Source organism: Gadus macrocephalus, chromosome 17 (genome assembly GCF_031168955.1).
Source record: "Gadus macrocephalus chromosome 17, ASM3116895v1".
Classification (NCBI taxonomy): domain Eukaryota; kingdom Metazoa; phylum Chordata; class Actinopteri; order Gadiformes; family Gadidae; genus Gadus; species Gadus macrocephalus.
The window spans coordinates 11,253,090-11,280,737 of NC_082398.1; the positions used below are offsets into that span (position 1 = coordinate 11,253,090).

Consider the following 27,648-nt stretch of genomic DNA (forward strand, 5'->3'; position numbering starts at 1 on the left):
GCACTCACTTAGCGAAGAAAGAGATTTTAGCTTGACCTGAAACTGCGCAAATCTCTTGATTTTCTTGGGTGGAGTTGAACAACAGATAAACGACGATGAGGAAAAATAGGCTAAATATTGAGAAAGAAATACCCAATACGGATTCAGGTAAGGTTGATCTATCTTCAGAAGCTCACAGTAACTAAGTGAATCGTAGGCCTACATTGTTGCTGTCATGAACATTTAGATAAGGTTCCGTAAATTGGGCGCTATTTTTTTTTCTAACCATTGATATACTGACTAGTGGCCTCTACGGATTGTCAAATCTCCCTACCCAGTGGTTCTCCAACTACCACCACAGAAAATATTTGTCTCCCCAAGTACTACCACCATTATGACATGTTATAAAATATAACAATATACAGTAGCGCGCAGCGAGAAGCCCCTCGGTTCGTATACCTCGCGCGATGGGCACGAGCACCGATTAAATATTCACGTGAACCTCTACTCACCTACTCACGCTAGTTTAAATGTGAATAAGTCCACATCAATTAAGTATTTATTGTTCAGCATGATGCAGTCTACGTAGTGATTTTGGGTTACGTCTGTGAAGTGTCCCTACCAAAGCTGAGACGAAACTTACGCACTTCGAATAAAGTAGGCCCCAGCCTGTCAAGAATCATTGACCACTTCATTCCGAACATATTCCGGCCTGTAAACAGACCCACTGCCGGTCAAATTATCATACCTCCCTCGTCCTCCACCTCATCTCTCCGAACGGCTCCTCTCTCTCTGCCTCTGTTTATGACGAATTTCTCGATGTCCATCTGAATCGTTTATCAGAAGGCTAAAGTTTAGTTATAGACGACAGCTTCACAAAACAATTTGCCTATACTTTTATAGGGCTCTCAAGTTTTGAAGACAGGCAATTATTCATTCATTATTCATGACGCTGCCACAAGGTGTGTGTGTGTGTGTGTGTGTGTGTGTGTGTGTGTGTGTGTGTGTGTGTGTGTGTGTGTGTGTGTGTGTGTGTGTGTGTGTGTGTGTGTGTGTGTGTGTGTGTGTGTGTGTGTGTGTGTGTGTGTGTGTGTGTGTGTGTGTGTGTGTGTGTGTGTGATGCTAATCAGTCTATTTTCAGAGATCATAAAGATACATCTTCTATCAAATGTCCATAAACCCTGGTTCTTGTTTAGTCCAGCAGCAGAGAGCAGACTCCCCTGGACCCAGCAGTGTCTCCATGAAGAGTGACCGCTCTATGGATGCACCTTACCGATTGAAAGATGGAAATCCGTCTATTGAGAAGAGGTGAGGACTTGGAGAGAGACCGATCAGACATGGAGGAGGTCTTCTTCAGCGCTGGAGGATCGGGGGGGGCGGAGGCGGGAGATGTTATGGTGGTGAAAGGCACACAGAATCTTGTCTGCTCAATTCTTATTTGGGCCACTTCCATACGTGGTCCTGTATCAGATACAGGAGGGATTTCTCTGAATGCGACCTCAGGTTGAACAGTCGTATCGTAATGGCACTTTGACGTCACTCTAGATCCACAGTCGTCGTATCGGCCACGTTTAAAACACAACGTGAACAGCAAGACCAGAAACTCAGGAAGAGCAATCCATCTGAACTGAGCATTAAGGCTCCCCTGATATGACCAGGGTTCTGTCTTTGTTCTCTACTGTGTTTGGTCTACATGACTGCTGTCTGTGGTAAAGATTGACAGTAAAACAGAGACTTCCATTTGGTCATTGTCTGTTCTTAATATCAGAGAAGGAAAAGTTAACATGCTTAAATAAGACTCTGACTTTGGCAAAGCAGTTTAGTATGCAGGGTTGATCAAACAGATTTATAATTCTGTGATTCTAGTTTAGGTCACTCAGAGTAAAAAAATATCAGTGACAAGTTATAATATTGAAGAATAATTTAAGTAAGTATATATTTTCTTTTTCCATTTATTAAGATAATTAAGGACTTAAAAGCTAGAAACAAGTGAAATGCTTTCACCTAAAAACTGCCTTGTAAGGAGAATTAGTGTGAAAACTGCAGTGTGATTAAAAGCTGTGTGTGTGTGTGTGTGTGTGTGTGTGTGTGTGTGTGTGTGTGTGTGTGTGTGTGTGTGTGTGTGTGTGTGTGTGTGTGTGTGTGTGTGTGTGTGTGTGTGTGTGTGTGTGTGTGTGTGTGTGTGTGTGTGTGTGTGTGTGTGTGTGTGTTGAAGCCCAGAGCAGAGAGCAGACTCCCCTGGACCCAGCAGTGTCTCCATGAAGAGTGACCGCTCTATGGATACACCTTACCGATTTAAAGATGGAAATCCGTCTATTGAGAAGAGGTGAGGACTTAGAGAGTGACCAGTCAGACATGGAGGGGGGCTTCTTCAGCGCTGGAGGATCGGGGGGGGCGGAGGCGGGAGATGTTATGGTGGTGAAAGGCTTTGATTGGCATCATCACCCTAGCAACCTGTCTTTGTTCTCTACTCTGTTTATTCTACATGACTGCCATTCTGTGGTCAAGATTGACAGTAAAACAGTGGCTTCCATTTGGTCATTGTCTGTTCTTAATATCACAGAAGGAAAAGATAACATGCTTAAATAAGACTCTGATTTTGGCAAAGCAGTTCGGTACGCAGTGGCGCCGCTCCCCATACGCAGAGTACGCAGAGTGTCTAGGGCACAGTACCTGAAAAAATGTCAATTTAATTATTACATCATTGCATTACCAAAAATATAATTTTTTTATGAACAGGCCCACCGTTGTTTTTTCTTAATTGGGTACCTTATCACTCAATTCGGCAAATTACTTGTTTTTACCATAGAGTCCCTCCCCCCCGCTTCCCTGAAACGGTACAGCCTTCAATGCGTTCGTCTTTTCGCAACAGAGGCGGACTATCCTTTCTCAGCGCAGTTTTTCTAAACTGAAACTCATTAAAACATATCTACGGTCAACAATGGGACTAGAACGCTTAAGGGGAACATAGGGTATCCTATGATGAATTGATTAGCGATTTTGCTGCCAGGAAAAGTCATTGTGCACCTTGTAATCCCTCCAGCAGCTGCTGAGAATAAACACGCAATTTTTGTGTGTGTGGGTGTGGGGGTGGGTGGGTGGGTGGGTGGAGTTTTGTGAGATCATAAAGATACAGCTTCTATCAAACTTCCATAAATCCTGGTTCTTGTGTTTCTAGAAGAGTCCAGCAGCAGAGAGCCGACTTTCCTGGACCCAGCTGTGTCTCCATGAAGAGTGACCGCTCTATGGATGCACCTTACCGATTTAAAGATGGAAATCCGTCTATTGAGAAGAGGTGAGGACTTAGAGAGTGACCAGTCAGACATGGAGGGGGGCTTCTTCAGCGCTGGAGGATCGGGGGGGCGGAGGCGGGAGATCTTATGGTGGTGAAAGGCTTTGATTTAAACCACAATGTGAACAGCCAGACCAGAAAGAGTTTCAAACAGACGATGAAAACAGACCGGTATGTTGTTATCAGACTCTACTGTTAGTCAGTGCGTTTACATGCAGAGTAATATTCGGGTAAATAAACGAATAAGACCTGTGCAATGAATCGAAGTTTGATCACGATTTTGATTCTTGGGATTAAACGATCTCCAAATTAATAAAATCGAGATGGAACGATTCCTTTGGAATTTTCCGTTGTCTGTGAGGTCTTGTGTAGGAGACGCTCATGGGCAATTCAGTCCATCCCCCAGAGCGTTCAACGCGGCCCCACGAGCTCTGTGTGTGGTGACCTTATTCACAAAACAACGCGAGCGAGATGGCATAGCGAGGACAGCCGCGTTTACTCGATAAAAAGGGTAAAACGAGTTCTCTAATATGGCAACACTTCGGATTTGAAGAAGCCGACGAGGCACAAGGCCAATTTCCACCGGAAGCGCCACGGCAGCGAAGCGGCTGTGTTCCGTACTGCAATCCCCACTGGAAGCGGCATGGACACGTTCCGACAGATGGCTCAAGACGTGCATAATTATAATTATGCACGTATGAATTAAGTATTCATACAATATTATATGAATTATATTGTATGAATTAAGTATTCATACAATATTATTCACAAGTTATATTCAAACCATATATATTATAATATACATTATAATATCTATATATATATACATAGGCCTACCTTATAATCAACCATACACATAACCCATTAAATACGGTAGACGGTTCACTTTAATGGTTTCCATTATTTTCGGCGAGCGATTCGCTGCCGTGCCGCTTCCGTGCCGATTCCAGTGGAAATTGGCCTACAGGCCACCATCATTTGAAAAATGTGCTGCAATGTTTTATCTGCACCCCTTGGAAACACAACAAACTTGTTTAATCAACTAAGGCCCCGTCCACACTAACCCGGATAAATCTCTAAATACATAAAGATTTACCCGTTTAGCGCTTCCGTCCACACTAAAACTGAGAATTCCGACACTGAAAACGATAGCTGAGGTGGATAAATGAGAAAACGATGGGTTTGCATTGTATTGTGGACAGAGAAGGAGGCTTTCAGAAACGATTAAGTTCGGTTGCCATGACACTGTGCCATGACGCTGCCACAAGCTTGCGCTCGAGACCGAGACGCTCATCAAAAAAAATGCAGGTGAAATTCAAATGATGATCTCTCTGTACAATGTAGGCCTACTAATTTATCTCCAGATACAACTCGACATATTGGCGCAAACATATCCGTTGCTCCAACGCCCGAGGCGAGCGCTGTACTTGATGTTCTTCGTATTGTGATGGTAAAAAAACAGAAAGACGGCAGTTCAAACCATACTTTGAGCGGCGTTTCTGGACAAGACCGGGTCGAAAATGATTAACCCTGGGAGGGAGCCCTGACACAAGGAGTCACACACCGTCAAGTCATTCTCCACCTCTAGAGGGAGCCCTGACATAAGGAGACACACGCAGTCATTTTAAGTGATGTGCAGTAAATAAACTGTAACAGAAGACAAAAAGTATATATATATTTATAAATATAATAGATCCTGTGTGTGTGTGTGTTTTCCACAGACACCAGGAGATGTCAAAGGTTACCAGTGCTCAGTCTGTACAGCAGCATCAAACAGAGCTAAACATCACAAAACCTTGCCTGATGGAGATGGACCAGGAGGAACAGCCCAACATATTGGAGGACGGTAAATTACGCTTATTTTAAAAATAGAGGAGAAAATTATTTTGGAAGGCAGAAGAGACTCTGAGAAGAAATACACATTTTGAGGATCGTTAGGAGATTCTTCTTGGTAATGATCGGACTAAATTACATATGGTAACATAATTGTTTCTTCCGGGGAAAAAGACTGATCTCAAAGAGCTTTCTTACATTACAGTAATGCCCTGATTACAAAAGTCAAGGAGATACAAAATGCCGAATACAAATATTAAGCAAAGTACAACAATCCAAATGTAAATAAAAGTAAAATAATTAAAAAAACAATAAACCTATCAGGCAATAGCTAGTTAAAACAAGAGCACTGTACCGTAATCATACCATCAAAAAAACACTTGAAATGATCAACTGATACAAATAGTTTCAATTTTAGACTATACTGCAGATTGTTCCATTTTGCGTGTTAAAAACACAGAAAAATATTTTTTCTTTGCTCGTTCAAGTACTTTAAAAGATAGCATGTCGTCTTACCAGATGCCCAAATATTTTTACTGGCTGACTCCCTCAATTTCTGTCCCATGAAGAGACTGTATCTTATGTATAGTAGGGACAGGTTTTCTGGGTTTAGAAAATAACATGAATTTAGACTTAGACTCATTCAGTATCAATTTAAGCTCATCCTCTCTTAAACTCGCCCCCCCACTAACTACCAATGTGTCAAAACTCTCCCTGATGTCATTACCTCATGTATTGCTATTTTGTGTATGGCTGTTCAGATATTTCTGCACACAGTTAAAAGCACATTGGAGGTTTGATAATGCTTGCTCAACTGTAGGTGCTGAGGCATATAAAATTGTGTCGTCCGCATAAAAATGTACTTTACACTGTTCTAAGGAGGCACAGATATCATTTATGTCCAGTGTAAACAGTAGCGGGCCCAGGATAGAACCTTGTGGTACACAATTTTTTTACTCTAAGGCATCAGATAATCGACCTGCAGCATCAATACACTGTGTCCTGTCAGTGAGATAGCTTTGAAACCAGTTAAGGGAGCCATTATCAAAAACCCATGGAGGCCAGTTTTCCAACAAGTATAGTGTCGTTGAAATTGTGTCAAAAGCTTTGGATAAATCAATAAACACAGCAGCACAGTATTGCCCATGATCAAAAGTGGCAGCTATGTATTTTACCACCAGCGTTTTTGCCAGTCGGCACTATTGCAAGCTCTAAAGCCTGATTGCTCAGGGCCACACCCCCACCCTCCACCTTGACCCGCCTCTAAAAAACGGCACCTTTGTGGAAAGCTCATTGAGGGACTGGCTTGTAGTGGCATCTCAGTTTCCTCAACAGGTTTCACTGGACTCAGTTATTAATGACCCTGCAGTGATTTGTAATGTTTTAATAATAATTGTATAAAGTGTGGCTCTCTGTTTGAACAACAAGCTGACCAGGTTGCAATTGCAACTGTAGGTGCTGAGGCATATAAAATTGTGTCGTCCGCATAAAAATGTACTTTACACTGTTCTAAGGAGGCACAGATATCATTTATGTCCAGTGTAAACAGTAGCGGGCCCAGGATAGAACCTTGTGGTACACAATTTTTTTACTCTAAGGCATCAGATAATCGACCTGCAGCATCAATACACTGTGTCCTGTCAGTGAGATAGCTTTGAAACCAGTTAAGGGAGCCATTATCAAAAACCCATGGAGGCCAGTTTTCCAACAAGTATAGTGTCGTTGAAATTGTGTCAAAAGCTTTGGATAAATCAATAAACACAGCAGCACAGTATTGCCCATGATCAAAAGTGGCAGCTATGTATTTTACCACCAGCGTTTTTGCCAGTCTGCACTATTGCAAGCTCTAAAGCCTGATTTGGTAAGGGCATAAAAAAGGAAAGCATTGATTTGTTCATTAACAAAGTATTCTAACAATTTGGCCAGACAGGAGAGCTTCGATATTGGCCTGTTATTGTTTAGAGATCATTTGAGTCTCCACCTTTATGCAAAGGCATTACAAGGGCTGATTTCCAGATGTTTGGGACATCCAGCACCCAGTGTGCCTTTCATGTATTTATACTTCTCCAGAGCTGTGAAAACCTCTGAAATATGTATTGGTCTAAGAAAAAAAAGAGTGGATATCCAGAGGCCTCCTGTAGTCAGTGCTAGTGCAGCTAAGGTGATCTTAGATACTGCTCATTGCAACCTGGTCAGCTTGTTGTTCAAACAGAGAGCCACACTTTATACAATTATTATTAAAACATTACAAATCACTGCAGGGTCATTAATAACTGAGTCCAGTGAAACCTGTTGAGGAAACTGAGATGCCACTACAAGCCAGTCCCTCAATGAGCTTTCCACAAAGGTGCCGTTTTTTAGAGGCGGGTCAAGGTGGAGGGTGGGGGTGTGGCCCTGAGCAGCTTACGGCCACGGTACCATGCGCTCGTGCTTACCGTGGATGTATCGCAATGGCGAGGGTCACACAGCTTTCGGCAATGTTCTGTAAATATTCTAGAACACTCCGGCGGGAGTCCTGGAGCTCTATATCTAAATATTATCATATTATACATAGATATCTATCTCATATAATATATATTATCACGGCCAAAAGCTGTGTGCGCCTCCAGACGATATTGCGCTGAGGCACCACTGCCACAGGGCGGTGATGTGAATGTTCCATGGAATGCGCATATCACCGCGTTGCTACGATACCTCGTGACAACAGGTATTTACTATTTTACTTGACATGCTGTTGGACACCGAAATAAATAATTAATTCGTTCATTCATTTTCATTCATTTTGTTAATGCCTAACAATAAAACACTGCAAACGAATGTAATTAAAATATGTATTTGTAATTTAAAGGTTTACAACGAGCAGGCATTTAGACGGGAAGGGTTCTTTTTGACAGAAGCATCGAACATCATCAAATGAAAAGGAGTTAAATTGAGTTGTTTTGAGACTGTAGGAGAGATCTGTTTAATGTGTCGGCCTATATAAAACATGTAAACATAATTAAAACAACATTCACAACTGATTATAAGTTGATAACGGACTAATCGGCCAGCGATATCTTCCCGACAGGCGATCGATCTGTGAACACTGATCATATCGCCGGCTGTGTTTTGAAATGCCCCGTTTGCATAGAAGCGTAGCGCAATGAGCAGTTGCAAGGATGGTGGTACTAGCGCTGCATTGGATTGAATGTAATTGCTATAGAATAATAGAAACAGCCTGGAATTTCAACTCTACGCCTGCCCCTGACCAGGCGTAGGATTTACACCTGGTCTTAGTGAAAAGAACGCTAAGCCCAGTTGGTGCAACCGGCGTAACGGTTAGGTTGGACTTAGAATGCCAAGTTACGACCAGGCGTAGTTAAGACCAGGCTTACGCCCAGTTGGTGCAACCCAGCCCAGGCGTCCTCACGAATCCTACACGAAACCGCATAGGCCCGGTTTTATTTGAAACCACCCTGGGATATGGTTTCATCAAAAAATCTGCTCTGTGTGGACGGGGCCTGAAAGACATGTTAGATGCACTTAGGGAGATACACCCACGGATGAGCATAGATGCGAGGCAAATTCAAGGGTGTCACGGTTTACTTTAGGTTGATGTTGGAGGTTAACTTTCTGGTGGATGTTGATGGATGTTGCACAGATACATCTTACTATGGAACTACTTCTTTGTGTTTAACTCCCTCTGCATCAGCATCCGGCAAGTCGGCGAACATCAGGGTGAGTAGAAAGGGACTTTTGTGGAACTCCTGTTTACAGACCCGCCGGTTTAATTAGCAGCTTGGAAATATAGATCTGTGATATCATCAGAGTAATAGTTTATACATGTTATGGTCGGAGTGCTAGCTTGTGGAGATTGACATGACATCGGAGGGTTATTCAGTTTTAAGGCTGCCAGCCATGTATTAAGGGCTGGTTTCCTATTCAAAGGTAGCCTGTGGAAATGTATGGTAACCCCAGCTGCCTTGACCCTATATAATTCATTATTGCAGCCAGGGACAATGCAGTATGATCCTCCTGTAGACCTGGTTGTTTGCTTTTCTGTAGCCATTTCACCGAGCCTCAGTCTGACTCATTACCTGCTATGGCTGATAGAGCCTCAGAGTAGGAGTAGGTTACCATGCCAATGACATAGCTGAATGTTGAAATCCAACATGGCGGCGCCCCGTAACATAAACACTTTCACTGTACAATTTTATCCCTTTTAGCAAGTTCAGCCATTTTTAGTTATTGTACCAATGAGAAGGCAGACAGTATACATCTGTTATATCTACTAAACTTCAATTTCAGTTCAGCTCATCTTTAATGTCTCAATTTCGTCGTCTGTCCACACATTAACCGTCTTATGTTCAGGTTTGCTTGATTTGAAAAACGGTATTAGATGTATGGTGTTTTGGTCTGAGTTGGAAAGGGGGGCTTTGGCTTTGCTGAATATCCCCCCTTTATTGCCCTAACATTTATCTAGGATCTTGTTATTTCTTGTGTCACATTTTACAAACTGTTCAAAGCCCGGCAAGGCAGTGTCCCGTTTACAATGGTTAAAGTCCCCCAAAAAGAAAACGGGAGCTCCGGGTGTATGCTGCAGCTGTGCGCACTCTGCTATGCGTGCAGCTGCTCTGTCTGCATTGCCGCTAGGGGGGACATAAACAGCGTCTATGATGATGTTGCCAAACTCTATAGGCAGGTAGTTAGGTCTCATGGATAAACACAGCAGTTCTTCTATGGTTTTTTTCACAGTGAACTGTTTGCACCTCTTATCACTTACGCACACGCCGACTCCACCCCTTTCTCTTCCCGGATGCGTCGGGTGAGAAGCCATCCAGGTTGAGCAGAGAATCCGGGACGCCTTGGTGAAGCCATGTCTCGGTGAACACCATGATGTTGGATTCCGGGTATTCAAAACAGCTCTTTAGGTTGACACGAAGTTCGTCAAACTTTGGTGTCAGCGATCACACGTTGCTGAGTATTATTGACGGCTGTGGTGGGTTGTTGGTTCGCCGGCGGAGGTGTTCTCCGGTTTGTGTCGCTCGGATGGCCGCCGGTAGATGTTTTGGCGGTGTTGATTGGCGTAGTCTGGGTCGGAGGGACAGTGAGGCATCTCTGGAGTAGACGCGACACCCATGGTCCCACTGCATGTTCGTTGCAGGACACTGAATTACCCATTCACTAATAAAAATCTGGATCAGCAGTGTAATGTAAAAACTTCCTGCCATTGTTGAGGCTCATGCTACAAACAATTGTGGTTCGGACGGCCAAGTTCTTTGTATGCCAATTGTCAATGCATGCCGTGATCAACTTCACGTACAGTCACAAGCACCAAACACGTTCTTGTGAGTGTGATTAGGCGTTACAAGCCGTTTAGAAAATCGGGCTCTTATGACATCACAATTGGCCGTGTCCACGTGTGCAACGGATAGATGAGCAACGCCTGATACGGTCCACTTGGTATGCTGGTAGACTGATCTATCCAGCACACATCTAGATGGACACGCCCACTTGTGATGACATAAGAGACTGATTTTTCAAACGGCTTGTAACGGCTAATCAAACACCTGGTGGCATGTCATGGGACCTTTAAGCAAACCAAAAACAAAAACTGTTGTACGAACACTTAACACTTGCGCCACCAGATGTAGAATGGGGGTGCCTTGAAATGAAATGCATTATTAATATTAAACATAAACTGCAGATCAACAGAAGAATAACTCAGTGGAAGAGATGCAACACTGTCTTGTTATATCAGCAAAGCAAGTCACTTTACACTGATTCACCATCATTATTACTATCATTAGACCAATAATATTGCTGTGGAAATAATATTCCTGAACATTTTGAATCTGTAACATGCAGTCATAACCACTTTCTATGACCACAAGTAAAGAAGCCACTAAATATCATGAAGTTGATAATTTAAAGGAAATATTGACATCTTTCTACCATCCACTAACTGATGTCTTCTGTTGTTTCCTCATTTAGGATCTGACGCTGTCAAGTGCCAATATAAACTAAAGTCTCATTTGAGGAAGAAGTTCATGTGTGTGTTTGAGGGAATCGCTGAAACAGGACAGCCAACAGGTCTGAATGACTTCTACACAGAGCACTTCATCACAGAGAGAGGCAGTGGAGAGGTCAACAAGGAACATGAGGTCAGACTGATTGAAACAGCTTCAAGGAAGCCAGCCAAGGAAGAAATACCAATCAGATGTGAAGACATCTTTAAACCCTTACCTGGCCAAGATCAACCAATCAGAACAATGATGACAACTGGAGTGGCTGGCATTGGTAAAACCGTCCTAACACACAAGTTCACTCTGGACTGGGCTGAAGGCAAAACCAATCATGATATACACTTCACATTTCCCCTCACTTTCAGAGAGCTGAATTTACTGAAAGGTGAAGAGTTTAGCTTGGTGGAACTTCTTTATCGCTTCTTTATTGAGACGAAAGAAGCAGGAATCTGCGGATTGCACCAGTTCCAAGTTCTCTTCATCTTGAATGGTCTGGATGAGTGTCGACTTCCTCTGGACTTCCAGAAAAACCCGATCTGGACTGATGTCACAAAGTCCACCTCGGTGGACGTGCTGCTGACAAACCTCATCAGGGGCAACCTGCTTCCCTCCGCTCGCATCTGGATAACCACACGCCCTGCGGCAGCCAATCAGATCCCTTCTGAGTGTGTTGACAGGGTGACAGAGGTGAGAGGGTTCACCGACCCACAGAAGGAGGAGTACTTCAGGAAGAGGTTCACAGAGGGGACACTGGCCAACACAATCATCTCCCACATCAAGAAATCACGAAGCCTCCACATCATGTGTCACATCCCAGTCTTCTGTTGGATCACTGCTACAGTTCTGGAGGACTGCTTCAAAACATCCCAGATAGGAAAAGAGAAGCCCAAGACCGTGACTCAGATGTACAGCCACTTCCTGAGGGTTCAGTCCATGCAGGGGGACAGGAAGTACCATGGGAAATCTGAAACAGATCCACACTGGAGTTCAGAGAGCAGGGAGATCATTGTTTCGCTGGGTAAACTGGCTTTTAACCATCTGGAGAAAGGCAACCTGATCTTCTACGAGGCAGACCTGGAAGAGTGTGACATCGATATCAGAGCATCCTCAGTGCACTCAGGAGTGTTCACCCAGATCTTTAAAGAGGAGTGTGGGCTGTACCAGGACAAAGTGTTCTGCTTTGTCCATCTGAGCATCCAGGAGTTTCTGGCTGCCCTTTATGTCTTTCAGTACTTCATCGACACTAATGTCAATCTGCTCTCAGTAGAACAATCCAGGAAAGAGAAACACCTCTACCAGAGTGCCGTGGACAAGGCCTTACAGAGTGAGAATGGACACCTGGACTTGTTCCTCCGCTTCTTACTGGGCCTCTCTCTGCAGACCAATCAGATTCTCCTACGAGGTCTGCTGAGAAAGACAGGAATTAGATCACTGTTCTCTCAGATTAAACAACGTCTGCGGAAATGGACAGGAAGTGGCTCACAGACCAGTAAGAAAACAGCGTCTTACATCAAGAAGAAGATGGATGGAGGTCTCTCTTCAGAGAGAAGAATCAATCTGTTGCACTGTCTGAATGAGCTGAACGACAGTTCTCTAGTGGAGCAGATCCAACAGTCCCTGACATCAGGGAGTCTCTTCAAAAATCGGGTCTCTCCTGCTCAGTGGTCAACTCTGGTCTTCATCTTACTGTCATCAGAAGAGGACCTGGACGTTTTTGACCTGAAGAAATACTCTGCTTCAGAGGAGGGTCTTCTGGGGCTGCTGCCAGTGGTCAAAGCCTCCAAAACATCTCTGTAGGTTCAGACAACAACACGATATACCTGATAGTAGAATATAAAAGTTATGATAACATAGAAAACATCTTTGTAGGTTCACTAATAACATGAATCACAAACACACGTCATATTGTGTAACCTGTACCCTGTACTATGAACCTCGATTAGTGGTTTAGCGAGGTATGTTGAGCTCAAAGCCTGGGTTAGTGACACGAAAGTCGATCTCTTTTAGCGTCGCTGTATCACCATGGTGACTTATGCTCTTAACCAAACCTAAGTCTATCGGGTTAGATCGGCATGCGCAGCTTCCTAGTCCCTCCTTTGACAATGGCGTCACCATTTGTGGGTGTTCCCGTGGATCCCGTATCGTCAAGCGGTCTCTCCGACAGAGGCTCTTTCGGGACCGATCTCTTGGCATTGCCTGAGAATATTCTTTATGAGAGATGCAGGTTCTCATCAGAGGGTATTCGTTATTTGATTGTCCTTGTTGGACCTTATGTAGACAATGATTGCTGTTGCGCATTGTGTCTCCGTGAGAGAGTGGTAGAGTGGAGGTAGCGCTTCAGTCTTGAATTTCTGAGCAGGGTGTTCGTCTCCCAAGTTACGCGCATTTAAGTGAAGCTTAAAAAGTCCTAAATCTCAAGCATTTGGAATTCTTATTCACTAAAGGTTATGGAATTATATTTTTGTGCTTATTTCGAACTTGAGCCACTGATAAACTATGTATATTATGTATAACAATACATAATATACATAATACTACAATAAAAAGTAACATTCATATACAAAACCATTTTCAAAAGATGTAAGTTACTTAAATCACAATTCCTAACATGTGTTTATTGTGTGTGAAGGCTGAATTGCTGTGAGCTGTCAGAGAGATGCTGTGAAGCTCTGGCCTCAGTTCTCAGCTCCAACTCCTTTAGTCTGAGAGAGCTGGACCTGAGTGCCAATGATCTGCAGGATTCAGGAGTGAAGCGGCTCTCTGCTGGACTGGAGAGTCCACACTGTAGACTGGAAACTCTCAGGTCAGTTTAACTCAATGGTCAAACAGTTACATCACACATTCAACATCAGAGGACATTGAACAGATTCATATACATCAATTAAAGTTAACATGTACGAATATATTATTTTTATAGGAATAACAACACATTTATACTTGTGTTTCCATGACAGTATACGGGCCACATTATGTAGGGATAATGTTAGGGATGGGAATCGAGAACCGGTTCTTGTTCAGAACCGGTTCCGAGTCAACCGATTCCTTGGAATCATTAGCAAGCCTGCTTAACGATTCCGCTTATCGGTTCCGGTCGCGGCAAATGCGTCATGACGTCACACACACGCTGCTTTTGTTTTGGTTCAGAACGCAGCAAACATGGCGCCGCCGAGGAAGAATCGCATTGTGTGTTCACACAAAACGCGACGGGGCGACAAGATCCCATACAAAGTGAACGTAGAGACGCGTATAAGGGCGAAATTTTCGCGGGAGAAAACCGGCGACAAGTTTTTGTCGTGATGACAGCCAATCAGCGTTCAACAGCGTGATAACTGAGTGACATGTGTAACGCTGATTGGCTGACGCCAATCAGCGTCAGCCGTCAAACTCAGTGCAGTGCAGTCCGGGGTGACTGCGGCATGGAGGAGAAAGTGATTGTTGCAGTTTGCGACTCCCGGAGCTCTATATATAATAGTATATAATATATTATAATTGTATATATAATATCACGGCCAACAGCTCTGTCGCCTCCGGATGGCCGTAGCGCGGGGAGCTCTCATAGGGATTGGGCTTCTCGGGATTTGTTTACCGGCATTGCTATGGTTTCCGGTCTTGTGTGTTCCAACGGTTTAATAGGTAGGCCCATCTAATAAATCTCTGTCTAATCAATGCTTCATTTTGTTTATGTCAGTTGAATTTTGTTACAAGTTTAATGCAAATGAGCACTGTTAGCATTCCAAAAGGCACAAGCTCTTACTTGGCTGTTTTCAGTCTGTGTTTTTAGTTGTATGGCACATAATGATGGCATATATTTTTATATATTTTTTCGTCTAGACCAATTGATTTGAAAATGTACAATTTCCTAATACTTGAAGCACTTCTGATCAGATATTAAAGAGATTTAATGCAAACAAACACATTTATACTTATTTTCTCACCCAATGAGAATCGATAAGAGAATCGATAAGGAATCGGATCGATAAGTAGAATTGGAATCGGAATCGTGAAATTCTTATCAATTCCCATCCCTAGATAATGTACAGCTAGCCGGTCAATATCTGAAATTAACCCTCAGCTGATGAAGGACCCTGAATCTACAGAACTCGATCAATTGACACAAAATATAACAACACAAATGGATTTTATTGATGAAAAATGATAGTATTGCTTCCGCTTTGCAAAATAAAACTGCTAAATTTTATGGTAAGCAATAGCATCCATAGCAACGATGTGTTATTCAAAGCAACAGTTTGGTACACATATATAACAGACTGTAGAACGCCAGGATTGACCAATCAGAATCTAGTATTTATTTATTTGTAGGGGTCCGAAGCTGCTTGGTCCCCTATTGTTTCTGTAACGTTTTTTTCCCTCAAATTCTGTAAGGCTGTCCCTCAAATACTGCAGCCTATACCACAAGTAGAAAACTCTTGACATTTTGTGGTAATGCACCCAAAGGTGGCGCTATTGTAAAAAATCATGAATTAGGCTTATTTCTCCTCACCAGATTGACCTGGACTCAAAATTATTCCATAATATTAATCTCTAGAATCAGATGCATCCATAAAACCCTGGGTCTTATGCCCTCAAAATGTTTCCCACAATTTCATTTTAAAGCCAAACATATTAAAAAATTTCACAGGCTACAAAAAGAATAAAGAAATCATAGATTCACCACATAAAATCTTTAGACCAAGCCTCACAAAAATCCTCAAACAGAATTTGTTTTATTTAGCTCCATTTGAGAAATATTTGCCAATAATTTTTTCTTATATGACCATTTTGTTATTGTAGAAAAAAACATACGACTATTATTAGGTGGATACCAATACCCAAAGGTGGCGCTATTTAAAAAAAATATGAACTAGCCTTATTTCTCCTTACTAGATTGACCTGGACTCAATATTCTTTCATCATATTAATCTCTAAAATCAGATGCATATTTTTCACCCTGGTTTTCTGCTCTAAAATGTTTTACTTTTCCCACAATTTCATAGAAAAGCCAAACGTCCACAGTCGCAACTCATCTTGCCTATTTGACCATCAAATACTGCAGCCTATACCGCAAGTAGAAAACTCTTGACATTTTGTGGTAATGCACCCAAAGGTGGCGCTATTGTAAAAAATCATGAATTAGGCTTATTTCTCCTCACCAGATTGACCTGGACTCAAAATTATTCCATAATATTAATCTCTAGAATCAGATGCATCCATAAAACCCTGGGTCTTATGCCCTCAAAATGTTTCCCACAATTTCATTTTAAAGCCAAACATATTCAAAAATTTCACAGGCTACAAAAAGAATAAAAAAATCATAGATTCACCACATAAAATCTTTAGACCAAGCCTCACAAAAATCCTCAAACAGAATTTGTTTTATTTAGCTCCATTTGAGAAATATTTGCCAATAATTGTTTCTTATATGACCATTTTGTAAAAACATACGACTATTATTAGGTGGATACCAATACCCAAAGGTGGCGCTATTTAAAAAAAATATGAACTAGCCTTATTTCTCCTTACTAGATTGACCTGGACTCAATATTCTTTCATCATATTAATCTCTAAAATCAGATGCATATTTTTCACCCTGGTTTTCTGCTCTAAAATGTTTTACTTTTCCCACAATTTCATAGAAAAGCCAAACGTCCACAGTCGCAACCCATCTTGCCTATTTGACCATTTTGTTATTGTTTAACTACCATACAGCTATCATTAGGTGGATACCATTAACAGTACAAATTTTCAGATCTGTACTATTTTAGGAAAGCCCTTAATTCTCTTGTGAAATGTGTGCTTGGAGTGTTCTTGATGTTGTGTGCTTATCAATCGACATTTTCACCATGTGAATGAGCCTTCATGCAGTTCAGGAATGTCAGTGTCTCAACGGGATAATGCCTTGCACTGGTGATCCTTAGGTTGAGAGTTTGAATCCTGATTAGAGCATTATGAACATGCTGAACATGATATTCTGTTGTTGCCACTCATTCAAGAAACAAAACATTGAACAGCACCTGATATTCATCAGGCAATCAACATTCCGGCTCATTCGTTTCAAAGAATCTTACTGCCAAGACACAGTATGGCATTAAGGGGAACTTATTCGTTAACCATTTTTCCTTCATAATTAACTCTGTCATATTTATGTTTCTTCCATTAGTTTTCTTGACTACAAAGGTATAATTTCCCCAGAATTTCAAAGATTTTTCAGGTATATGCTTTTAGAAAGCCCTTAATTCACTTGAGAGATGGGTGCTTGGAGTTTTCTGGATGTTGCATGCTTATCAATAGACATTTTGACCATGTGAATGGTCAGAACCTGAACTGCAGTGAATGAGCCTGCAGTTCAGGTTTATCAGTGGCTCAATTGGCCCCTTGTACAGGTGATCCTTAGGTTGAGAGTTCGAATCCTGATAATAGCTTTATGAACAACCTGAACATGACATTCAGCCATTGCTTTGCAGCTCACCTGAAAGCCGAGGCACAGTATTGCATTAAGTGGAACATCTTCATCAACATCTTTCCTTCATAATTATGTCATATTTTATATATCTTCCATTAGTGTGTTCTTGACTTTTAATTTTGCTCATACCCCGTTAATCACCGCTTGCGGTTATATTTTACTTTTGTTTCTATTTATATTTGTTTGTTCATACAATTAGTATAGTATTTGTGAACAGGTCACTTTGTCTTAGTCATAGAACAAAGAAGGGGAACCGTGAAAAGAAAACAATGACAGCAATAATAATAGTGGCCAATAAAATAGCTTGAATTTAATAAATGAATCTTAAATTAAAAATTAACAAATAGTAGTACAGTGAAAATAGTTACATCTACAACAAAAAATGTCCGTCAAGGTTACATCAGTAAGTCCATTGTTCACTGTGTCATACATCATCCATTTCTCCCTTTTATTTGTACATACATTTTCTCTTGGCCTAAGTCAAGCCCAGAATCGAGTACTTAACACAGCTGAGTACCACATTCTTAGTATGTTAATGACAATATAAGGCGTGCGTTGTAACACATTCTTGGTTTCTTGATGACGGTATGAGGTGAATGTTGAAACACATTTTTAGTTTGTTAATGGTATGAGGTGTGTGTTGTAACTAGTGCTGTCAAGCGATTAAAATATATAATCGCGATTAATCGCATTAATGTCAGTTAACTCGCGATTAATCACACATTTTGTTCTATTCTAAATATCCCTTGATTTCGTGCTGCCAGCCTTTTAGTGAGATCAGAGAGTATTGCGAAGGACAGTAAGAAGAGAGACCCGCAGTGGTAGGCCTATCGTAAGACGTCAATAGCCCAGGCTTTTATTTGTTTCAAACACTGAACTTTCAAACAAAACTCTTGCTCAGCAAAGATGGGAAATACTTTTATTATTTAAACCAGCATGAATATTCCTATCATACGTAGGCCTATACACATAACCAGGCTATCAAACAACGCCTACACACACACCCACACACACGGTGGCGGAGTGGTAATCGGGAGAGTCGGGAGAATTCCCGGTGGGCCGTTAACGTTTCGGGGCTGTCAGGCTGATTACTGCGGGATAACAATATTGCGTTTATTAAAGTTCCTTGCAGCGCCGTCCGGCAGCCTGAGCTGTCCCCCCGCAACCACTCACTCACTCAACAGACGCAACCTCACAACCAAGTCGATTTAACTAGTAACTGGGCGGCCCCTCCCGAAGTGAATGATATGTGCCCTGTAGGCAAATTGGTGAGGGTCTAGCGTGATGTGTGTCAAGTACCTACAGACTAGGCGCTCAAAGACCTTCATGTCAACAGAAGTAAGTACAACAGGCCTATAATCATTAAGACAGGTTATGTTACTTTTCTTGGGCCCTGGAATGTTCATAGCTGATTTAAAACATACAGGTACCGTTTCTGTGTTAAGAGACCAGTTGAAGATGGAAATGAGTATGGAAGCAAGCTGGTCTGCACAACTCTTGAGTGTAGCTGGTGATACACCATCTGGCCCTGCTGCTTTGTTGATTTTCTGGTGCCGAAGCAGTCTACGGACATCATGCTCTGGGATGGAAAAGGGAGAGTGCCCATCCAAAGCGGGTGCGGGAGAGCACTTGTCTGGGCACCATTGTTCTCAAAACGGCAGAAAAAGTAATTAAGTCGCTCTGGCAGGGAGGAGTCACAGTCAAGAACGTGATGTTTTGTCTTGTAGTCAGTGATCGCCTGTAGGTCTTGCCAGACACCCTTAATGTTGTGATCTTGGAGTTTGTTTGCAAGTTTGACTCTGTAGTTGGCTTTAGCTGAATTAGCTGCCTTCCAGAGTTTGTGTTTAAGAAGTATGTATTGCTCTTTGTCCCCACATTTGAAAGCGTAATTTTTCTCCTTACACAGGCGCTTAACTTGCTTGTTGAACCAAAGCCTGTTGTTGCTGTATGGTAACCGTCTTGGTTGGGATGCACACAGACTCGCAGAAACAGATGTAGGACATTACGCATTCAGTGAAAGTGTCTATCGTCCTGATTCTCAGGTTTAACAACATCCCAGTCAGTGATGTCAAAACAGTCTTGTAACATATCTATAGCCCCAGGAGAGCTCCTCTTGACCCGGTTTGTCATTGGCTTGGATGTCTTAAGTCTCTGTCTGTATTTAGGAACAAGAAATATGGTGTTGTGGTCAGAATCACCTAAAGGGGCTCTGACTAGAGCCTGATACGCCTCCGGTATGGAGGAGTAGCACTAGTCGAATGTTTTGTCCAGCCTGGTGGGGCCTTGAATCTGAGGCTTGTATCTGCGGAGAGTTTTCTGCATGGAGACGTGGTTGAAGTCACCAAGCACCAGGGCGGTCGAGTCGTGGTTGGAGTTTTCCACGGTGTGAACGTGGTCGGCTAGTTGTTGAGCGGCTGAGGCTGGCACTGTGCTCGGTGGGATGTAGACCACACACGGGATGTTGGAGATTTCCCTTGGCGAGTAGAAAAGGATGCCCTTCACTGTGAGATGCTCCAGATCAGGCGAGCAGCTGGACGATAGAGTTTTGGTGTCTGTACACCAATTCTGGTTGATATAGACGCAGACACCGCTGCGCTGCTTCAGCGAATCGCTGGTGCGATCCGACCGATAAAACGTAAAGCCCTCCTGTTGTAACACCGAGTCTGGGATGTTTGTATGCAGCAAGGTTTCTGTCAGGCAAATGGAAGCACAGTCTCTAAAATCCCGTCGGGAGAGGATGAGGGAGGTGAGCTTGTCCTTCTTGTTTGCTAACGAGCGAACGTTGGATAGAGTAAGGCTCGGCAGGGCTAGTCGGTGACACCGGTGTCTTCTAGCCGAGCTAGTTGCTCCAGCTCTCTTGCCCCTCTTCCTCGGCTGGTGTTTTGGTCGTCCTCGAGGGAAATTAGGTGGTAAATCCAGAATGAGAGAATGTGAGAGCGGCAGGTTGTCCCGTATGCGAATGAGTTCGGCTCTGTCATACCGAATAAGCCCATTGCTTGATTCCAGAAGTACACAAAACAGCATATAAACAAAACAAACAAAGAGCAACCCCGAGTCACCATAGCACGGCGCTATCATCTAGATAAGCAAGTTGAGCCTCTTCATAAAACTATTTTTAAGTATAATATAGTACAATGATGTGATTTGTTTATGAACTATGTGAAATCAAACTCTTAATATCTAAAGATCCAGTGTATTAACATTTATTATATTTTGTTTATGTGTGTAAAGTGACTTTGGTTTTAAGTATCCCTAAACATTGAATCAAAGTTCCTAACGTGTTGTGTTTATTGTGGTGCAGGCTGAATGGCTGTCATCTGTCAGAAACATGCTGTGAAGCTCTGGCCTCAGTTCTCAGCTCCAGCTCCTCTAGTCTGAGAGAGCTGGACCTGAGTAGCAATGATCTGCAGGATTCAGGAGTGAAGCTGCTCTCTGCTGGACTGGGGAGTCCACACTGTACACTGGAAACGCTCAGGTCAGTTTCACTCAAATTGTCAGATACTGAATTCAAAAGTTCCACATCAAAGGAAAGTTATATAACTCAGCTTGTAGCTGTGATGGCCACATCCATGACTCTGGTATCATTGGAAATGTTACACCTTGTTGTTAAGGTGGATATTCTAATACATCCAAACACCTGCAACCTTTCAATTAGAAATATGAAAAAATATATAATAGTGCCCCCCACCGTCCCCCATATACGGGACGGTGACAGTTTAGAGCAGGATGAAGTACCAGGGGTCTTGGAAGGGTCTGTGACCCCTAGTTGTTGCAATTTTCCCACAAAATGTATTTTAAAGCTTACTTTGTTCAATATTCATTATTCTAATTGCTAAACATTAGTTCACAAATATGAATAGGATACAGAATAGTATTGTCATATTGTGTAACCAGGGTGAAGAGAAAGCTCATAAAAAGCTCTATTTATTATGAAATGATAAATAAGGAAAGCCGAGGATTAATGATAGTAAATTAATAGTAAAGCCAGCTGTAAGCAGTGGTGTATTGGTGCCTGGAGAAGTGGGGATACTACTAATGTCTTAAAGCGGTCAGTGTTATAAACAGAGACATTACGACTACTCTACTCTCTACTACGTGTTTACCCAGAAAGGTGCCAGTAGTGTTTGGATATTTTCACTTTACTTCTTCTGCGTGGCCTTTAAGTAGTCTATGGGCCAGTAGTTTATTAGTAAACTGTTTCTTGCAACATATGGTGTAGGACAGTGTGCCACCATAAGAATTTGAAGGAGAATTTAAAGTTTGCAAATATTACTGTAAAAAGGAACTTTAAAAACGTAGGATTTCCCCCTTTCTCTCTAAATTGGGACTCATATCAGGGCACAGCGATGCAACATTATAGATTATGATCATATCAAAGACAAACGACCGACCAAATGAGCTTGGGCGCTTCTCCACTGACCTGCACGGGACAGGACATCACAAGTTAGTATCTGAGCCGTGTTGCCTGGAGGGCCGGTTAGTGTTACCGCTGGCGGTTATGAAGTCTTTTCTTCTTTCTAAACCTCAATCAGTATTCTTTTGTCAGGAATATTAATATTGTATTGACATTTTAGATAGTGAAATATTATGGCGTTTATATAGTTTACTTAATTTTTTGTTGTAAATATTTCTCATGCTGCTCTAGAAACAATATTTAGTTATGATTAAAATATAAATCATTTATTGAATAAAGTATATAAAGCAAAGCAGAAAGACTGAAATGGAGGAGGACAGGAAGCCAAATTGAGGCACATAGCTGCTGAGAAGAGGAAGAAAGCACTGGTCCCGGCAAAGGCACAAAACACAAGTAATGTGCTTTGGTGGGTGGGCTGGAGTCTTGTAATTGGGGGGGTGTTGTAAGTCAGTTATCTTGAATATATATTATCTTGGGTATTGTAAATCAGTTATCGTGTGTGTGTGTGTGTGTGTGTGTGTGTGTGTGTGTGTGTGTGTGTGTGTGTGTGTGTGTGTGTGTAGCTTGTCTGGCTGCCTGGTCACACAGGAAGGCTGTGCATCTCTGGCCTCAGCTCTGAGCTCCAACCCCTCCCATCTGAGAAAGCTGGACCTGAGCTACAATCACCCAGGAGAATCAGGAGCTGCACTGCTCTCTGCTGGACAGGAGGATGCACACTGGAGACTGGACACTATCAGGTATGGAGAGGACAGCTCACCAATCAGGGACACAGTCTCCTACAAGGATTCAAGCCGCTGCTACATGAAGCGGTTTGAAGAGGCAGCTGTCACTCATGTTGTTTAGAACGTGATGAGACAGCAAATGACGAAGGTGAATGTTTCAACATGCTGCTCTCACTTTGATTCCCCCCCAGTGTGGAGCACGGTGGAGTGTGGAGGCTGAAACGAGCTCCAAAGAAGTGTAAGTGACTGTTTGATTCATCACAATACACACACACTATTGAGATGGACATGTGTGTACATGTCTATTTATAGTATGTATGAACCAGTTCTATGGTACCAACAGTTAGTTTCCAGCCAGAATGTGAGCTCAGCTGGTTCAGTCTGTTGTTTACACAGGTGGATTACAATGGATGTGTATTGGAACCTTTCAAAGTCGAATATCTTGAAAAGTATGAAGACTATAACTAAAGATATTTCAGAGGAGCAATGAGCTCATCATTCGGAACGTTTTCATGTATAATATGTGTATGTAGTGTAAATAGTGTGGGAGTAGATTCCGTTTATACATTTGTCTAGGCATCAATGTTTGACTGGGAAAGCTACTTACACACGCAGGATTGACATTTAAGTTTAACTTAAATGATCTTATAAACAATGTTCACAAATATTTGTAAAGCTATAGCACACTAGTCCACTGTAGTAGCTCTGATATGATTGATCTGATATGTCTTTCTATGTTAATGTTTTTAGAGTAGATGATCATGAAACAGGAAGAAGAAGAATGCAAGAGAACAGTACTAGTCATGATGATGATGATGATGATGATGAAGAATGGTTCAGCAGCTCATCTTGTCTTGTTCTCCCTCAGATGCCTGTGAACTCACACTGGACCCAAACACAGCCCACAGAGAGCTCGCTCTGTCTGAGGACAACAGAAAGGTGACGCGGGTTGAAGAGGACCAATCGTATCCGGATCACCCAGAGAGATTTGACATCTGGACCCAGGTGTTGGGTAGAGAGGGTCTGACTGACCGCTGTTACTGGGAGATGGAGAGGAAAGGACATGTTGTTATAGGAGTGACAATCAGAGGAATCACAAGGAGAGGAGAGGGTGGTGACAGTGGGCTTGGAATGAACAACACGTCATGGAGTCTTGAGTGTTCTGATGATCGTTACTATGCCCATTACAACGGTAGAGAGACAGTCCTCCCCCTCCCCCCTGCTGGCTCCACCAGAGTAGGAGTGTATCTGGACCGGCCTGCTGGCACTCTGTCCTTCTACAGAGTGTCCCCAGATGGAGGAGGGTCCTCAGACACACTGACACTCATCCACACCTTCCAGTCCCGCTTCACTCAGGAGGACCTCCTCCCGGGGTTCAGGATATTGGGGTATGGCTCAGTGTCTTTGTGTCGGTTGTTAACACACACACAAACACACACACACACACACTCAGACATAAGGGTGCGTGAGGGGGGGCTGGGGGAGGGGAGGGTGAGGTCAGAGGGTGAGGGAAGGGTGAGGTTCAGGTGGAGGGTGGGGGACGGGTGAAGTGGTTGAGGGTGGGGGGGGGGGGGTAAGGGTCCTTAACTAGGTTAAGGTTCTTTGGGGTTCTCTCCACCTGTAGGTTCCTCAGGCTCTCCACCTGTAGGTTCCTCAGTGTCCAAGTTATAGGGCCCTGTCTTGCATCCAGCGCAATTGACTTTCTACACCGACGCATGCATCTTTGCTAGTTTGCACCCGGCGCAAAGCCAATTTCTCCCTGCAGCAAACCTGCGCCAGTAAACTTGCGCCCTGAGAGGAGGGTTGGCGAAAATCAGAGGCGTTTTCCGGCACACATGATGCATGATGCTATCTTACAGATCGATAAAGCAGTTGCGCAAATGACCTACATATACCTGATCTAAGTGCACTAGCGGATAGCGCTGCTATTTTGACGTACCATGTGGCAGGTCGGAACTACAACATAAGCTTACACACCAGTAGGCTATACACATTACATACATGCAAACGATTTGCCTAATTGAAATATTATGGTGAGGATGTGGATTCTGGCAACTTTTTTTTTTCCATAGGGGCTGCATGAATGAACACTTTAGTAGGCTCATAAACTCGAGCAAAGTAGGCTATATCCCAGCATTCCAAAACAAAATCTTGCTTTACGGCAAATAATAACGTTGGTTAAATTATTTGGGAAAGAACAGCTGATACAGCGGTAATAAGTTGTATTTAAATCAATGCATCTGCAAACACCGTACAGCAAACACATATTTTCTTGACACAGACATCGTGTACAAACCCATGATTTTTAGGATTGATGAGTATATGATTGTGAGAAAACATTGTTTTACCGCGAGGTAGTGTTCAAAAGAATGAATGAATGCAGGCACGAGTGTGTGCCTCCATCTGTTTAAACAGACGCAAACTAAACACGCAACGCATAATACAGTCTGTAAGTGACGTTTCATAAATACGTTTTCTTTCATTATGAACACTTAATAGGCCTGATCAATACTTGAATTTCATGTAATAAATAAATGGATAATAATTCATGTTGGGTTAAAAGGTTAAAATGTCAATATAATGTAACTGTTACTGAACCCATTTGTAATGTGTAATTAGAATGTGTTAATGTGCTGCAAGCGTACAGAACTAATGTTTTCTTCCAGTTGGTTTAATTGATACAAAAGCATGACCAAGCTGGCATGAAGACGGCCAAGATACTAGGACAGTAAAATAACCTTTAACAAACCTCTATTCACAACAAAAGGCCAGCGAGGTATTTCATTTCACCATTTAATGCACTTTATTTCCTGTTTTATGCATGTCATTTTCAGGTGTCATATTTCTGTGTTTTACTTTGTGCTTATGTAAATAATGTATCATTTGCAAGTAAAGGAGTCGGGTACCAATAAAGAACGCCCGTTTTGAACGTTTTCTGTATTGTGACGAGAGCTACACAGTCCATGGCAATGTACAGATTAACGGGGGAACACATGCATATTAGGAACACAAGTCGATAACAATAATGTGTACAATACTGGCAAGAAACGATGTGTATTAATGTCTTGCCGCATATCATTAAATTGACCAACAGTTGCGGCCACAGGACCGCATATCATATGGACCGCTATTCCATGTGTGAATTAGGCCACATTATTTGGCCATAAACATAGATTTGTGTCTTATTATACAATCAAACAGAATAGCAAAATTATCCACACTGCAATCAAAAAATTGATTTGAGAGCAAAACTATCGACACTGCAATCAAAAAAAAAATATTGCAAGTAAAATAAATGTGATAAAAAATTATTAATGGGAATCCAAAAGTTTTGTTTGCGTATCCAAAAGTTTTGCTTGTGAATCCAAAAGCTTTGCTTGCTGTTGAGCTGAATCTTGTGGGCGGGACCTACGCCGAAAGATGTAAGACACGTCTCTTTTGGCCAGTCTCGATCGGAGTGACAGCTTGGCAACATCCACAGCTAGTAACGAGAGGGAGTTTTGAAGTCCATGATGAGACAGAGCGGGACTCGGGAGCTGAGAGGACAGAAAATCAATATGTGTTCCGTCATAGTAATAGCAAGAATGTTAGGTTTGAACTGGTGCATGTAGATTGCTTTTGTTTAACGATCTGTGGATGGGTTAAAAAATACACATTATTTTGTCAGCCTGTAGCAGCTAGCTCAATTACCTAGTCATAGGTACGTTACGTGCCCAGGCTGCCTATTAGCCTGCATGACGTTGTGCATGTAGCTACTAGTGAACAGGACTATTTGTGTTCAACGATCTCTCGTTGCTAACTGTGGATGTTGCCACTGAAGACTCAGGCCCCGTTTACACGAGGACGCTTGCGGGTGAAAACGACAAAATATTTCATCGGAAGTGCCTTTCGTTTAGACGGTGACGGCGTTTTTGGGGCATGAAAACGCATAAATCTGAAACCACCCTCCAGAGTGGAAAAGTTGAAAACGCTCCGCCGTAGCGTTTCCGTCTAAACTGCCAAGACGCAAAACACTGCTCAGATCTGCTCCCGTCGCGTACGCGTTTACGTCACATACATGTGCCAGTACAAGGAAATAAACAAACATGTCAGATTATTTCCATGCGTCGGACCTCTAACAAGCGTACAGGAGTCTTTCCACGAAATGTACAGGATATGTACAGATAGTGTTACTGAACAGAGAAGGATCTTTTTGGTTTTTGCGGCACAGATTAAGAGAAGGAAGATTCTACGCATGCGCTCAGACATGGCGGTGTTGTGTGATAGTGTATCACAGCACCACCTAGCCGCCTGGCATGCATACCCAATCGAATTCCACACACTTTTGCGTCACCGTATGCACGCAGATTTCCTCCCGAAAACGCTCGTCTAAACGCGGAATAAAAAGTGAAGACGCGACGCCACTTTTGCGTCTTCTGGTCAGACCGTCATCGTGTAAACGCAGCCTCAATGTCTTCAGTGCCAAATTAACACGTGGATCGGTCTACCAGTACCCAGTTGACTGCTATCCAGCACAGATCTAGGTGGACACGCCCACTAGTGATGTCATATGGGGCAGATTTTTCGAAACGACTTGTAAGGCTAATCACACTCACACCTGGTGGTGGTAGAATAGGCCTCCTTTAAGCTTATATAAGTCGACGGAGTTCGCGACGTTATCCGAAACTACGTTAAACAGCCTCCCCTTCTCGGAGATCGGGGACCACGGTGTGCGACGCCTGTATGTGTGCCTGCATATCGGAACGGGAAGTTCTCGTGAACCGCCGTGACATCGGCACCATTGTGTTTTTGTAAACTGTGCTTTTTGAATCGAGACGCAATCTCGGTTCAAAAGGGGCGGGGGTTATTCTCGGGGTAAAAACAAGGCCGTTTCCGCACGCTCTATTTTATTTATCTACGGGGTGGAAGGGAAATGTACGGTGGCGCTGAGCATTCACCAAATA

The 27,648-nt window shown here is 42.7% G+C and overlaps 1 protein-coding gene and 1 long non-coding RNA gene across 5 annotated transcripts; both read left to right on the plus strand.

Annotated features, from left to right (window-relative positions):
- LOC132475424 (NLR family CARD domain-containing protein 3-like) lies at window positions 1-25,634 on the plus strand. 4 transcript variants are annotated; one of them, XM_060076559.1, is made up of 10 exons: window positions 1-147; window positions 1,176-2,305; window positions 3,158-3,274; window positions 4,993-5,117; window positions 11,078-12,902; window positions 13,739-13,912; window positions 20,871-21,044; window positions 22,547-22,720; window positions 22,897-22,943; window positions 23,574-25,634. In XM_060076559.1, exons 2-10 carry the CDS (start codon window positions 2,238-2,240, stop codon window positions 24,251-24,253), a joined length of 3,384 nt encoding a protein of 1,127 aa, XP_059932542.1. In that variant the 5' UTR covers window positions 1-147; window positions 1,176-2,237; the 3' UTR covers window positions 24,254-25,634. The 4 variants fall into 4 exon arrangements, with proteins under 4 accessions (XP_059932542.1, XP_059932545.1, XP_059932544.1 ...); XM_060076562.1 differs by lacking the exon at window positions 20,871-21,044; XM_060076561.1 differs by lacking the exon at window positions 13,739-13,912.
- LOC132475434 (uncharacterized) lies at window positions 5,125-6,337 on the plus strand. The gene is made up of 2 exons (XR_009529914.1): window positions 5,125-6,112; window positions 6,165-6,337. It is a non-coding gene; the product is annotated as an uncharacterized LOC132475434 (long non-coding RNA).
- Window positions 25,635-27,648: the final 2,014 nt, after the last annotated feature.

What these genes read in the sequence shown, in the direction of transcription:
- LOC132475424 (XM_060076559.1), top strand. Translation starts at nt 2,238, where the DNA reads ATGAAGAGTGACCGCTCTATGGATACACCTTACCGATTTAAAGATGGA. An exon ending in TGGAGACTGGACACTATCAG is followed by an intron (nt 22,721 to 22,896) that starts GTATGGAGAGGA and finishes ATTCCCCCCCAG; the next exon opens with TGTGGAGCACGGTGGAGTGT. An exon ending in GAAACGAGCTCCAAAGAAGT is followed by an intron (nt 22,944 to 23,573) that starts GTAAGTGACTGT and finishes GTTCTCCCTCAG; the next exon opens with ATGCCTGTGAACTCACACTG.